The 15,239-nt window shown below is 43.7% G+C and overlaps 1 protein-coding gene across 7 annotated transcripts in view; it reads right to left on the bottom strand.

Moving 5' to 3' along the window:
• The window catches only part of LOC138303674 (protein mono-ADP-ribosyltransferase TIPARP-like), a 187,598-nt gene that overhangs the window by 98,355 nt on the left and 74,004 nt on the right, over positions 1 to 15,239 (bottom strand). For 5 of the 7 annotated variants that reach the window (XM_069242986.1, XM_069242989.1, XM_069242990.1 and 2 more), the window contains 2 exons: positions 6,882 to 7,053; positions 2,462 to 2,929 (listed from right to left, as the gene is read on the bottom strand). In XM_069242986.1, coding sequence (XP_069099087.1) covers positions 2,462 to 2,929; positions 6,882 to 7,053 — 640 coding nt within the window. Of the gene's footprint in view, positions 1 to 2,461; positions 2,930 to 5,557; positions 6,018 to 6,881; positions 7,054 to 15,239 lie in introns of those variants that run through there. The other 2 variants (XM_069242987.1, XM_069242991.1) reach the window with 2 other exon arrangements.

Raw genomic sequence — 15,239 nt, 5'->3', positions numbered from 1 at the left:
TTTGGGTTCCGTCAGTGAAATGGTGTGGGAAACTCCTAAGGTTTCCTTCAGAGGAACTTTAATTTTCAAAAGCCTGTTTAGAGAAAAACACAATGAGGAATCAGTGTGCAAAGAGAAAGAATTGCTGTCAGCTCAATAACTTGTTTTAAAAGATCCTTCTATACAAAAGCTCTCCAAGCTTATAAGACAAAGGAGGAATTACAGAGCTAAGACGTAAGCGGGAACATTTCTGATTTCTTTTTCCAGAACACTTCTGAGGGTGAATTTTGAAAACCTTTTAAAATATTTGATCATGTTTGGTACAGAGTGAAGCTCTCCCTGCAAGCAGAGACCACAACATTTCATGAAAAACGAGAACTTAGATAATCTTTGATCCAAAATCCAATCACTGTGAAGGGAGTTGTCAAAGAACTCCAGTAAATGGTATTGGGTAAATTAGTGGGCATAGATGGGCTTCGAGTAGAAGCTTATGACACCTATATGGAGTCATTAGTCCTGGCAGCTAAAGCTGTATTTAATAAAATTGATTCCGGAAAAGATCCCTCGCCATCATTTGAAAAAAAACATGTTGAAAATGGTGTCAAGGGAGATGATGTTAGGGTGGGAGGTCAAGGGGGGGGGGGGGGGGGAAAGTTTTCCACAGTTGTGGACTACCATGGTAATTGTGTAGCGACACACAGACCTGGTGGAAGCTTATATCATTTTCGGGACTAAAATGGGCACTGGGACTGGATCAGGAGAAGCCACCACCAGAGCAGGTGAGACAGAGAAGGAATTCAGTGCTGGAGTGTAGTCATTGGCTGGCATAGACAGCGGACAAGGTGGAGGCCCAAAGGGGTCAGTTGGCATGGAGGTGAAGGGGGGGGGGCAACTCTGCGAGCAGGAGCCCTACTGAGGGCCCCTGTGGCTTCATGAGGCCCTATGGCCTGCTATTGTGTGAAAACGCTGCAGGACAAACTCCCTAAAGGTCTCTACTTCCTGTGGGGTCAACAATAGGCAAGAAAAGTGTTTTATGCAGTTTCTCCCTGGAGCAAGAATGGCAGCACAAAGTGGAGTCTTGCTTAGGCTTCTTGTGTTCATGGTAATATTCTCGGTTTCATCTTTAACTTACCCGAAGATAGGGACTTGAAGTGGGACTTGGACGTAGAGCATCCTATCCTAAAGAATACACATTTAGATTTGGTAAAACGCCAACAAAGCTTAGGAGCTGAGCTCCAGATCCACGTAGAAAAGTATGGAAAGAAAGGAACTGACATCAGTACAAAGGTGTGGTTCCTATGTATGACTCACGTTGCCACTTCCGATTGCAGTGCAAAGTCACCAATGAGTCTGATGGTGCCACCTTCTGGCAAAGGGGAGCAAATGGTAAACAAAAGTTCTCATTCCAGTGTGGCATGTGGGGGAATTTAAAAGTTGAGGAATCTGCAATTAGAAGTATCCAACAGAAGGTGGGATTTCCAAATATCCCCACTTAAAAGAAGTCCTGGTGGCTACAGCCTTGTTGTCAGTTTGAAAGCAGTTAAACAGAAGTCCTAAACCTGTATGACAGTGACAGAAGCAAAGCAAGTCAAAAAGGAGAGAAATATATAAGACTCACACAGAAATGACTCCAGTAACATACATGGTCCTGTAAGAGATATAGCAAATGTCAACCTGGAAACGGTCTCCAAGGAAGCGGTTCATACATCAGGTTAGCTGCTGCAATCACATTCCCTTCCGCCGCAGGGGCATGGATTTTCAAACATCTAAAAAGCAGCCTATTTGACTGCCACTAATCACATTTTCAAACAGAAATTCTGTTCTATGTCCATCACATGTCTGCAAATGGCCCATAATCCACTACCATTGCAAAAGCAAAAAGGCAGTGTACCACACTTTTACTTAGGAATTTTGATCAGTGCCATGCGTTGTCACTTGGATACTACAGAGTGAGGTCGGACTCGACAAATACTAAACAAGAAAAGAAAAGATGCATAAGTAGGTGCAGTCTAAACACATGCTGGGTATGAGCCAGTGTATGAGATACATCAGATACTTTTCCTGCTGTTAAAGCCTCCAGCCAAATGCCAACCTGAAGAAGTCAGTCAGTCTCCACCAATTCCTGTTAAGGCAAAGGTTTTGCAGGAATATGCACCCACTTTCTCAACCAGTTCTACTGTACTAATTTAGGCCTCCAAGCAGCAAAGCTGCGCTATGGAAATGTCTATTTACCGCACGCTGGAAGGCTGACATGAGGAAACACGTACATTTCCTGTATTTATCTTCAAGTACACATACGAGCATAAGCACTTGGCTACACATGAACCTCACAGAGATCTGTTGCCCTTCAGTACAGCCCCAACCCTATTTGCTCTTCCTCACACTGCACCCAGAATTGAAACGCTAACTACCTGATACAAAGTAACAGACACAAAAGAAGGATTAAAATATGGATGATACCACATGCTTTGTAGCCACCTACCTGTCTAGGAGTGTGACATATTCTGTGTTGACATTGCAGTAGTGGCGTTCTAGGTGTTCCTGTGCAATGGGTCCAAGGCTGACCCATTTCTTAGATGCCTTCAGTCTCAGCTGCCAGTGGTACGGCCATGGGGCATGATGACGGAAACACAAGAGGCCAGCAGGACACTCCCCAAGAAGAAAGCGATCACAAATCATAATGTAATCCTGCTCATGGAAGTACAAGCTGTCAGCTGAATAGCCCATCTCTGACTGAGGCCTTGCAAGTTGGTCAACAGGTGTCTCGACACCAGCATCAACTCCATGGCCTGCCCGAAACCGGCAAGACAGGGAGGTGGATGCCACTGACCTCTTCCCAAACCTGCCAGATGTCCAACGTCTCTGCTTTCGGAAGAAAGGGAGTGATTTGTACGATCCAGAACGTGTGGCCACCGTAAATTTTGTGTTGTGGGTTACAGTTGGAGGATTCCTGTTGGAGCAAAGAGTTATCATCAGTATTTACTCAGAAACCTTTCAGAGCACATTCTGGTCATAGAGGTCCATATTCATGGACAGTTCAGGGTGTGTGAAAGTGCACTACATGTATTTGAAATGGCACATCATCATTTTAGTCAGGGCACACACAGCATGTGTGTGGTGGTTGAAAACATAATTTAGCTGTTAACAGCAAGTCATGGTGCTGTTGACATCAAACAGCAGTGCCTGAACTCAGCTCCTTCTTGCCGTAATAAAACCAAAGCACTTGGAAATCAGGGAGCAGTGTTTGTAACTAGAGTGTGTTGTTTGAAATGAGGGAGCGGTATTCAAAATCAGGGTATGGTCTCGGAAACTTAATAATGAGGGGTTTTGTTTAACCCAAAATCAGATTTGCTGGACTTGTGGATGTCTGGTACAGCAACCTAGGATCCTGCAGACTTTGAATCCAAGGACATTCTTTGCAATAACTTTCTAAACTGAAGACTCCAAGAGCCCGGGACATGCCACTACCACCTAGAAACACGTGATGGAAGCTCCTCATTATTACATAAAAATAATCACCATTCATCTGGAAAACGATAACATCCACTTCAACTAATAGCAGGTAATAGCTGACCATGATTGAAATTCTCAGAGATTTCTATAAGCTTGGGGTGATCCCGTGGTGGGAGGGCTTGAAAGACCTTCGCAGCACAGACCAAGGAAGCCGGGAGGTCTCGGTGACTGTGCTTCATCATATTAAATTCAGTTCCATTGCCTTGCTCACTAAAGAGGTTACACTTCATGGAAGACTTAAGTGTCCAAGGTTTGCTAAAAATGAGGGTAGGGTGAACACTGTGTTTTGTAAGCCACTTATATAGACTAATGACAGGATGAAGCATAAACAATTGACAATAATAACAAAAGTATTCAATAAAGTTAATGCTAGCAATACAATGCTTCTCAGCCACACCTGCTGCAATGCAATTGTTTTGTTTTGTTTTTGTGTTCTGGTTTGCCAACAGAATATTTTCCCCAATGCAACCTGGTTCTGAATTTGAAGCTTTTTAGGTCTAGCTTTTGAGACCTCTTGCATATAATTTAGTATATACTTATATAATTCATTGTGGGCTTAACTGCTTTTCATTCATCTGTTTCCCTGTCCTTTAAAAATCCTTGCTTGCTAGTGATAAGTCCTTCCTCTTTGCCCCTCCTTTTGCTTCAAAGGAGCAGGAATCAAGTACGGTATCTTTCCACTTTAGGGACAATTTTGTTTAATTTGTTTGCTGCTCATGTTGAGGGTGCGTGTGTTTTACACCTTTCATCTCATGTTTACCAGCGCTAAGCATTCTTCAGAGAGTGCATGTGTTTTACAACTTTCATATCGTGAAAGTTCTGTCCAGTCCGCAACAGGGCACATTTTCTTTCACTTTCATGCTGCTGTCCACTCCCACCAGTTAAAGTATTTGGTTATATTAGGCACAGACTCGAATATTGTTCCAAAGCTGGCAGCTCTGGTCGTTACGCCACATGCTCTTCCTTTCTCAGAGTTACTGTTTTTAGAATCTCCACCCACCATTTCTCTGTGTTGTAGACCCATGTTCCCTTCGCAAACCCTTCAAACTTGTTTTTGGTTTTGATGAATGAGCTACTCTGCTTCCACTACGATCACAATAAACTCACTAGACTTCTCCGTCAGAATAAACCGTGCTGATATCTTTGTTTTTTCCACAATAAATGTCGATATCTCTCATTCAAGGATGGCCAATATCAACTGCGGTCCGTAGAAAGCTTATTTAGTTGAAGATATTGTCCATAACCCATCTTCTCGTGCTACGCCGTAGCCAAATTAAGAGGAAAGCAGGTCAAGAATAAGAAAAATATTTTTATTTATAGTCATTGAAAGTTTTAAAATTGGCACCTCAACCAAGATGAGGCCTGAGCCTGTCACTTTGAGACGTAAAACTAATTTTGATAAGATGGTCTGATTTAACAACAGCTTTTGGAGACAGCATGTAGGAACCGGAAGCGTTGAAAAAGGCAAAAAGATTCCCTAGGTTCACAGCCAGCGAGCGCCCTTCTCCACTGGTGTGCTGTAATCCACACAAGGACAGAGATATGACGCTGCTGGGCGTCAGGAGTCTGTTGCGAGAGTCAATCAGGCACAGCAGTCTGCACAGTGTGGTCAGCAGCAGCTGGTCTTCTGTGGGGGGCAGCCTTCAATGCCAGGCAGCAGCGGCTATTTGCGCTATCAGGCAGGAGCATGGTAAACACAAGCTGTATAGACCGACTAAAAAGAAGGTTCTGCATTCATGCCTAATGATTGGCTTTCCTGGCCAAAGTGTCAATTAAATTTGTGATAGCAAATCGTGTTCAGACTGTTCGTCAGCGGGAGGCTCACAACAGTATTTGTGGCCACATTTGCAATTATATACACGTTTTGAAAGTCATGCCCCACACTTCCAAAAGTCGTTTCGATGTCATGCTAATGTAGATTATGACCTACACCAGATCCATTCAACACTAACTTGTACGTGCACACAAATGATACGTTTTTCAGATTAGGTGGCATGGTCCTTCCTCTGTCGTTCAATGCTGTCTTTTCGATTGACCTTAACAGTTCATTAAAGTAGGTTCTTACATGTCCATTAAAACAAAGCAGTGTACTTGCTGATTTGATATGTATGCTATAGTATTTAGGGGGTGTAGACGGGTCTCCACGACCGTGTCTCCTAACCCCTTGAGCCAGCACCACTCGGCCGGCTCGCTTGCTTCACTTCCGCGTTCCCATGACAACATGGGAACGCTAACAGACGTCACGGACGAAGACTTCCGGATGGGGGCTCTAAAACAGAAGAAGGACTACACGCAGACGAGGGAGAAGGACGCGGAACAGGGAGAAGAGGACGAGCCGAGAGTCGCGGAGACAGGAGCAGAGGAAGACGGCACATTCACACGAGGGAGAGAGGAAAACGGAGCCGCCAACAACGGGGAAAAGTAGCTGAGAAGCCAAGAATCCCGCCACAACCCCGGAGGGTCGTGGGTTTCTAAGTCCCAGGACGAGTCCTAGAGAAGGAAAGAAAAAACCGAGACGATTAACAGAAACCGGGGAATATATAACATCCACCTATAAAGGACCAAAGACTGAATTAGGACACTTCTGTGATGTTAAGAAAATAAAACACTGCTTACTGCTATATACCAGACTCAGACCCTTTTGTACCGCCCGCAGCCTACCACAGGGGGATGGATACCTCAATACGTATCAGTTTATCTATGAAGAATATTTTCAGTTTTTAGTCTTATATATCAAGATCCATTTAGTTTAAAGTGGCCATCTAGTGTAAAAGGAAAAAGTATGGTTCACTTTACGCAGCTATGCGTCTCTAACAATCACTAATGGTAAGCATTCTAGGATAATGTTGGAGGATGTGGAGTAACAGCCAGAGCTACCAAAGCTGGAGCTGGGGAACCAGGTTTGAGTCTCGACATTGGCTCAACATCTTGTGACTCTGGGCAAATCACTTAATCTGCCCGTGCCAACAAAAAAAATTAATGAGTCCATGTGTAATGTAACTGGTGCTGATGTAAAGCACTCCATCACCTTTGGAACAAGTTTGTGCTATATAAAACCTTTAAAAAAAAAAGAAATGCCCTTAATGGTTAAACGCTCATAAGGTCCCAAAAGCAAGACCTATTGGCTGTACCAATGGTTGTATTGGTTGTCATTATCAGTACAACATGTCTTTGTTCCAACCCCTGTCACTGCAAATTTGGTGTCTTTGGTACACTACATGCCTTTTCCTATACCCCAGTAGATACCCTATTCCTTATTATATATCAGCAAGGCATTCCTATATAGCCTCTTGTGTAACAATGCTCCATCCTCTAAACCTCCAGTAGATAATCCCTTTCTTTCTCTACACTCCACTCCACTCATTGCAATTCATCAAGAAGCCACTCACATGTGTATGGTTTCCGTGGGGATGCTTAAAACACTGAAGTCACAGAAAGTCTTGAGGACATCAAGTATCAGCACTATTGCAGGATACAGCTTCTTTCCTGGTGGAAGTGGACAGGTCGAACTGAATCCCAAGAAACTTCTGTAGGATGGAGCAGATCTTGCCCAGCAGGATTCTGTTGGGAAAAGGAAACAGAGTTCAGAAGCGCATTCTAGTTGAACCAGGTAACTGAAACAGCAGCAACAAAACAACTCTGCGTGCAGAGAGCAAGAATGGTAGCTCATTGGCTGAGCAAGGAAACAGAGTAGAAGGGCTGCTTCTTGTTAAGTGTACTATCCCTGCAATCATAAGAACAAAAAAATTGTGACTGGGAAAAACAAGCATTTGCAATGCAACGGATCTCGCATTACGTCGAGTTAGAGCTATTGGCATTGTAAACTCCTCACCGGACTTTTCTTGCCACATTAAAGGAAAGGAAAAAAAAATGCGACCACGCTGCGAAATAAAGAGAAAAAGTAGTCCAGAAACCATACGGAAAACATGGAGCCTCATATGTTTCCAGTGGTTAAATACCAGAAAAGGCATGACGTATGCATTCACAAATGAAAACAAGCGGATTTTAAAAGGCAAGCCCACGAACCAATGAAAGTGACTGACGTAACATGGACGTGGTTAAAATCCCACTAAAGAGAGATTAGAAGAGGGATAGAGCGCTTTGTGTTTGCCCCTAACAAGAACCGATCATTCTTAAGTATCAAAGCTGCTCAATAGCCAATACAATGGCAACCACTTCATAGTGGGGAGGAAAGGAAAATAGTGCCCCACATGGCCTAGGGCAGTGGTTCCCAACCTTTTCACTTCTGTGGACCCCCATTTTAACAATACTGGAACCCGGGAACCCCCACTGAATCATTATTGGAATCCGGGGACCCCCCACTGAGTCATTAATGAAAGCTGGGAACCTAATCTGTTAAAATTTTTACATTTTTTAAGCAGGTTCAGACCCCCTGAGGAGGCTTTGCAGACCGCCCGGGGTCACCGGACCACAGGCTGGGAGCCACTGGTCTAGGATTACAATGTGGAAGTAGGTGTCAACTATGGATCAAATAAATATAGATATAAATATAAACAAATGTTAAAAATAAATAATATATAAAAAGTAGAACATATTTATTATCTAATTATACAATATTTAAATATTTTATAATTAAATAAATACAATGTTTATATATTTGTGAATGATAAAATAATTAATTCTAGAATTAAATAAGAAATCCGTACTATGCAAATAATGTTAGATTATTTTAAATTATTTATTATGTAGATATATATATATGAATTACTGAATGATATATATATATATATATAAAATACATAATACATGATTTCAAATAATCTAACATTAGTTACTATAAGGTTTTATTTTAAGTCCCAAACTCCATAATTTTCTACAGGAAGGTGTTGCAATACTAATAGTTGCCCATGTGTAGCGCTAGACTTACTACAAAAGTGCAGGTTGTGAATACTGAAAAATAGTACACTTACTCAGAAGTGTACGTTACCTTGGCCCAGAGCCTTTAGGACAGGAGATACCGCAAGTTTACAAAAAGCAACACAACTTAAACAAAGAGATACCCTTATCCTTCTGGTCACGGTCATTTGGAGGCCCTGTGCTTTGCAGGTTGGAGATTCACTGTATTGTTATAATGCCATTAAGGCGTTTTTGCTTCAGATTGTTTTAGTGATGCCGGTCATTTATTAAATGATTACAAATTCGTACTGCTGGATCTATGCAGCATAGTAGTGGCTCTGCGATCTCAGGATGAGCCGGAAGATTCAGCTCAGTGGTCAGGCTGAGGCTAGTGGCATACTGAAACATGAGGGCCCTCCATGCAAAATACATGGAGGGGGACCCCCCACGCTCCAGACCCAGTCTTTAGCTCTCAGGCACAACCACCAGTGCACAGTGCCTGAGGGTGCACCTGGAGCTCGATGCCGGGCTACTGTTATGCCACTGGCCAAGGCCAGGCTCAGACCAGTCAGCACTGGCAGCCTGGTAGGCAACTTAGGCTCAAGCACAGCAGAGAAATTGGAAACTCTCAGAAGACTAGTCCTCCTTTCTGATGTCTGGACTGACAGGGACCAGCTGCAACTTTTCTTATGAAGAAGGTGAGCACAACTGTTTTCAGAGAGTGAGAAAGTGGCTGGTCTCTGACAAATGATCTTGGCTCCTTTACATGGTCACATGGTGAGGAGCAGATATCACACGGTGGCAGGGAGAACAAGTTGGGTACTGCTGCCATGAGTGGATTTCCTGCTACTCTTTGGAGACTTTTAAAAGATGATATTCGTCAAGAGGGGTGTGAAAAAACCCAGGACATTGGCAGCAGCTTCAGTCATTTTATTTTTATTTTAGAGAAGTTTGGAGGGAGGGGGTATAATTGCCAGTTAGGTAGTTGTCGGCACGAGACCCTGCCCCTTCCAAGGCCATCCACCTCCTCAGACGGTGAATTCTTTTTTTTTTTTCCAAGTTGCAGTTCTGGAGTGGGCTAGAGAAGTGACTGTGCAGAACAGGTAAGTGAATCAAAAAGAGAGTTAGCAATTGTGCTTAGTTAGAAATAAGGGCAGCTATCCACAGATATCCTCAGATCTGCCCAGGAAGCATGACAGAAGTCTTAACATACAAAGACAAAAAATATTGCGTCTGTAGAACTAGCCAATAAATCAAGTAGGGACAAGTGTAGGACAAACAGGACCACCCACGCTGTACAATGTTTTTTCCCCATGCTCTAGCAAGAGAGGGTGACAGCAGCTACATAGGAGAAGAGGGATAAGCTAAAGTAGCTAGTTTTGAATTGAATGAAAATAACAAGAAGCAGTCTTCAACAATGCATAACTTGGGTAACCCATCAGGCAGCTTAGACGTGGAAGAGGGCAGGACAGATTACATTAATAATGCTACAGATAACATACACCCGCTCACTTTGGACTGTACCTAGGACACCCAGGCTTGGTTGAAGAATGTCAATCTAGTGATCTCAGTCAACATGCCTAGTTAGTATTTTTTGCATATTGTTGTGACAGAAAAGTCCCCTGCACGGTGATGGACATGCATTCCTGCCCCGAGTACTCCAGCTGCAGCTGTATTTGGTTCCTGGTATCGATTTTCCACCGTGGGCGAACATGCATCATACGTGTGCACCATGACCTAGACCTGTCTCATGGATTGCAGTCTTGTTAGACCAAGAGGGATACACAAAGCGTTGCCCTTGTAGTGGTAAAGGCTTACTGTCCTTACCAAGATTTATGTAGCATGGTGGAAGAAGTAATAGTGAGCACTAGACGTAAAGGCTTTTTTACCTAGGTTCCTGGAGTAAGGCCTATCACACACTCACGTTAGGCTCCACTGCTGTGTACCTAAAATGCCTTTGGCCTACATCATGCGAGTACGTAGTGCGGTGCGGCACATCTGTGGTTCAGTGTGCATGCTTTATTGTATGTGTGCCTCCATATGATACAGTACATGGACGCCTTTGGGTTCCAGATTGGAAGCCTATGGCCTTGGAAAGGCATGTGGAGGTAGAGGAGCCATTTCAGACAGATTTGTGGATTGCCTGTATTTCTGAGACCTGGGACACACAGGGTCAGGCTCTCTTCTGCACTTCAAAAGGGTTCTTAGATTCTGAAAAGGTTTCTGGTCATTGAGAACAAGGCATATCGTCAGGAAGTGGACAGAACTGCAGGGACAGAGAATCATAAAGAACAGGGTTGGGGGCCTTTGTAACCTTTTGATATACATATGTCAGTGAGGCTGACATCCAGTTGTGATCCTCTAGTCACTCTCATGGCATGCGTTTTTGGGCTATTAAGCTAGGGGTCACCCCTGCTGTCACAGACTGCTTCACTGATAGAGGAATGGGCAATTCAAAGTGGGCCGTAAACGTCTAAGACAATGAAATGAAATCTCATCTGTGCATAGAAACAATTTATAAAAAGGGCAGATTGAGCCTCCCAAAACTGTCATACCTGAGTTGTACATCAGAGTAGAGAAGCTCAGCAAGACTTCTGCCTGATGCGACCAGGACTGGGCACTAAGGTCTGCTAGTCTCCAGGCTGGGTGAGGGGACATCACCAAGCAGTATCAAGACCCCTTTACCCTGAAGCCTGGAGCACCAGCAACTGCCTTCCGGCTAAGACCAGAGGACCCTGCCATGAGGAAGAGTGGGTAGAGGGAGCATGTGAGAATCTGGTCCATGTCAAGATCACTACACCGATCTGAGCTTTTGCCCATGTGCCGTTCTTATTGACCACATATGCCAAGTGGGGACCACGGAGAAGAGTAAGGGGTGCATCATCGCTGTGACTGAGGAGGGCCATCACCCTGTGGAGTGCTGTGACCCAGAGGGGTTGTAACCATAAATGTCACTGTTCATGATCCCTGTATCCCAGGTGAGTGCAGTGGTGAAGAGAGAGGGCTGTTGCCCTGGAGCAGCAAGCAACAGTGAAGTGTAGTAGGTTGAGAACAGTTTAAGCAGAGCACTGACTCAACCACCAGAATTTAGAATACCTAGAGACCCACTGCTGGACTCATGAAAACTTACTACAAGACCAAAGGAGTGCTGTGGATGCCTGCCATCTCAACTACACCATTTAGACTTCGGCATACCGCTGGACTGCTGACACATGCCCATAACTCTAAAGGCAGCAGGTAAGAATGATTACTGGCTCGCCAAGCCTATGGGGGAACTTGCCTTACTGAAGCACTATTGTGCTCAGATACTTGTGCTAACGCGTCCCTTTATTTTTTTTTTATTATTTATTTATTGGTTTTCACGTATTTAGTTTCAGATAATACAATACAGTATAATGTTTCGTTGTTTCAGGTTGTTGAAATATAAGTATGGTCTTAATATATAGATAAAAGGAGAGAAAAAGAGAAGAAACAGAACAATAACTGCTCATTTTGCCATCGATCTCTTCACATCTATTAGTTAAATTATTGCATATATCAACCTATGTGTTATAAAGGTCAATTCCGCCAACTATGGCAGCGACTTACAGATTAATTATTGACGCACATATGAGAGGTAAAGAAAAGGTGAGAGAAGAAAAAAAGGGGGGGAAGGACAAGAGAATTTACAGAATTAACAGCATTAACAATCACCATGCGAACATTTAGTTTTGCAGTTAACATGTAGTGTCATGAGTTCAGTGAGGGCCAGGACATGTTGTGTGAAACGAGTGCTGAAGTTAGGCTTAAGTGCATTTTTGTGCTAGCGTCGTATCATGTGTGTGGGTTTGTAGTGGCTGTGTGTATTCGTCTTTGGTGACCATCTGGATCATGGTGGATGCAGGTCGTTTTTCGCTTCCACCTTTAGTATTAATGACTCCCAGTACTCCGTTCCTGAGTTTACAATGCCCTGTGTTCGGAGTCATCTTAAGTGATGGGTTTCTGCTTTAGACCATATCAGAAGGTCCCTCAGCCATTGTGATAAGGATGGAGGGGCTTGGGATTTCCATGCCATGGCTATCCTGCGTTTAAATAGTATCAGTGCTAGGTCTATGAATCTGTGGAGGTGTTTGCCCCGTTTTGTTTTGTGTCTAATATTTAGCAGGCAAGAGGACGGTGTCTCAGGTAGGGTATAGTCCGTTATTTCCGTGATAGTTGCAATAATTATGTGCCAGACATTACGTAGGTTTGGGCATTCCCATACCATGTGAAGGAAACCCGCTGGGGATGTAGCACATCTCGGGCAGGCTGGTACATGTGTGGGATACATACGGTGGAGCCTTTTTGGGTCTAGGTATGTTTGGTGTACGTAGTTGAATTGAGTGAATCTGAATCTGGCATTTCGGGAGACCTCCTTTACTGAGCGCAGTGCTGAGTTCCAATCTGGTGTAGACAGTGGTTGTGACAATGCAGTGTTCCATTTTTCATGTATTGTTTGTAGTGGGGCGATGACAGGTGCGCAAAGTGCTGCGTATATAGTGGTAACGATGCGTTTAGTTGTTGTTGCCGATAAAATAGCATGTAAGGCGTGGGATGTTGGTGGTTCGGTATTCCCCGGACCCCATATGTGATGTATACCGTGTATTAAAGTGTAGTAGGTGATGAATTGCCCTGGAGCAATATCATATTCAGTTATCATGTCCTGGAAATATTTAAGTGCACCGTCCAGGAAGAGGTGTTCTGTTCGTGTAATGCCCATGTCTGCCCACAGTGCTCTTGTTTGGGCTGGTATATTCTGTGGTACACCAGGTATATCCCAAAGCGCTATTGCCGGGGAGTATGGTGGGGGTGAACCTTTGGAGTGTAAGTATCGATGCCATGAAGCGTGTGCCGCTTTCATTAGTGGGTTTAGTTTGTGACCTCCCTTCTAATTGTTTGTCAACCAAGTGTACAGTGCTGTATTGTCCAGTTGGGCTAGTACCTCGCGCGTTTCCGGATGGGACGGGGAGGACAACCATGTGGTTGGCCATTGCAGCTGTGCTGCTGCATAATAGGATTCAAAGTGAGGGGCCCCGAGGCCTCCTTCGTGAAGCGGTCTCTGGACTACAGAAAGTGCCACTCTACGTCGTTTTTCTCCCCATATTAGATACAGCAATAGGCTGTTCAACGTTCTGAAGAAGGCCCGCGGTACTGCAATAGGCAGAGCTGAGAAATAATAAAGCAATCGAGGTAGAATTAACATCTTGGACACCGCTACTCTGCTCATTGGGGATAAAGGAAGTGATTGCCAGAAAGTGAGAGATGTACGAGAGGACGTCAGTGCTCTAGTTAAGTTGCCGTCCATGAGATTGTTGGACGAGTGGTATATATATTTATGCCTAGGTATTTGAAAGTATCATATTGCCACTGCAGTTTTGTGGTGTTTACAAGAAGGCGTCTAGCAGGAGGATATAGTACTAGAGGAAACACACATGATTTAGGCCAATTGACCTGAAGACCTGATGCTGTCCCGAAAAGTGAGAGTAGGTGCTCTAGTTCAGGGAGCGTGGAGTGAACATCTCTGATGTATACAGGGGCGTCATCCGCATACAGGGACACCACATGGAATCTTTGAGGGTCCCATATTCCCCAGGCTTCAGCCTTGGTGCGCATGTAACATGCTAGCGGTTCCATGGCAAGAGTGAATAGCAACAGCGATAATGGGCAGCCCTGACGTGTGCCTCGTTGTACGTTGAAACAGTTTGATATTACCCTGTTAGTCTTCACTCTAGCTAATGGATCACTGTACAGTGTCTTAACACAGCGCACCAGACACGGCCCAAATCCCATTCTACCCAGGCAAGCAAATAGGAAGTCCCAACCCAATGTGTCAAAGGCCTTCTCTATATCCAAAGAGACGGCTACACATTCACTGTCTTCCGCTGATGTGTTGTGTATTAAGTGTATAAGGCGTCTGATGTAACGCGTCCCTTTATGATAAATTATTACCCATTGGGACTCGTTTTAGGCCAATGAATCTTTTGACCCTGTTGAGAGACACCTTAGGACGAGATAGCTAATCAACATGTCAATTAATACGCCAATAATGTCATCAATATTTATCACAAGAATACATTTCACCTTAGTCAAAGACATTAATCAAACTCAAGACGCCACCATGACCTTGCACCGGTTTAGTATGAATTTAGTGATATTTATTCCCTATTGGTTACAATACTACTAGCAAATGTATTAGTCTCAAAACCAAGAAACATAGTAACATAGTCACAATATGGCAATTCTGATAAGATTTCAGCAAAGCAAGAATCACAAACATTAAAATATAGCACAGCATGAACATAAACTATAATTAGCAGAGTATATCAGCGTATGGTTCAACAAAGCGTAGATTCAGTCATTTGTCCATTTGCGTCAGTTTTAGTGAACTCCTCACCTAACCTCTAATTAGCATTGGCATGTTGGGCTTCATGCAAAACAATTTCGTAACACTAATTTGGAAAAACATCTAACTATGGCTCCTGTCAAAGAAAAGCAGTTGGTACCTAGAAAGGAAAAGCAAACAGACAATCACAATTTCATTGTCATATAGTTACCCTCCAAGTTTGGTCAGCACTCAGGTTCTGTCTTCGTCTTCAGGACATCAGTTGATTCGCCATCAGGAATTCACCTTCAGCAAAAGGGAAAATAGGGGCACTTCCCTCATAAGGAGGGAAAGTGTAAATGGGTACTCTAAGGGCAAGGATGGTTCTAAGTAAAATCAGCAAAGTCACTAGGCAAAGTGACAAAGTCTCTGGATCATATCAATGTGCATCAGCATCTCCCTAACTAACTAACTCATTTCCATGTGTCAAGGGGTTTTATCCCTTTTTCGTTGTACATTCCCCTAAAATCTAATTGGACAAGGGGTTGCA

This window comes from Pleurodeles waltl, chromosome 7, assembly GCF_031143425.1.
Source record: "Pleurodeles waltl isolate 20211129_DDA chromosome 7, aPleWal1.hap1.20221129, whole genome shotgun sequence".
Taxonomy (NCBI): domain Eukaryota; kingdom Metazoa; phylum Chordata; class Amphibia; order Caudata; family Salamandridae; genus Pleurodeles; species Pleurodeles waltl.
The sequence above is the reverse complement of the archived record's forward strand: the minus strand, read 5'-3'. Positions and strand labels throughout refer to the sequence as shown.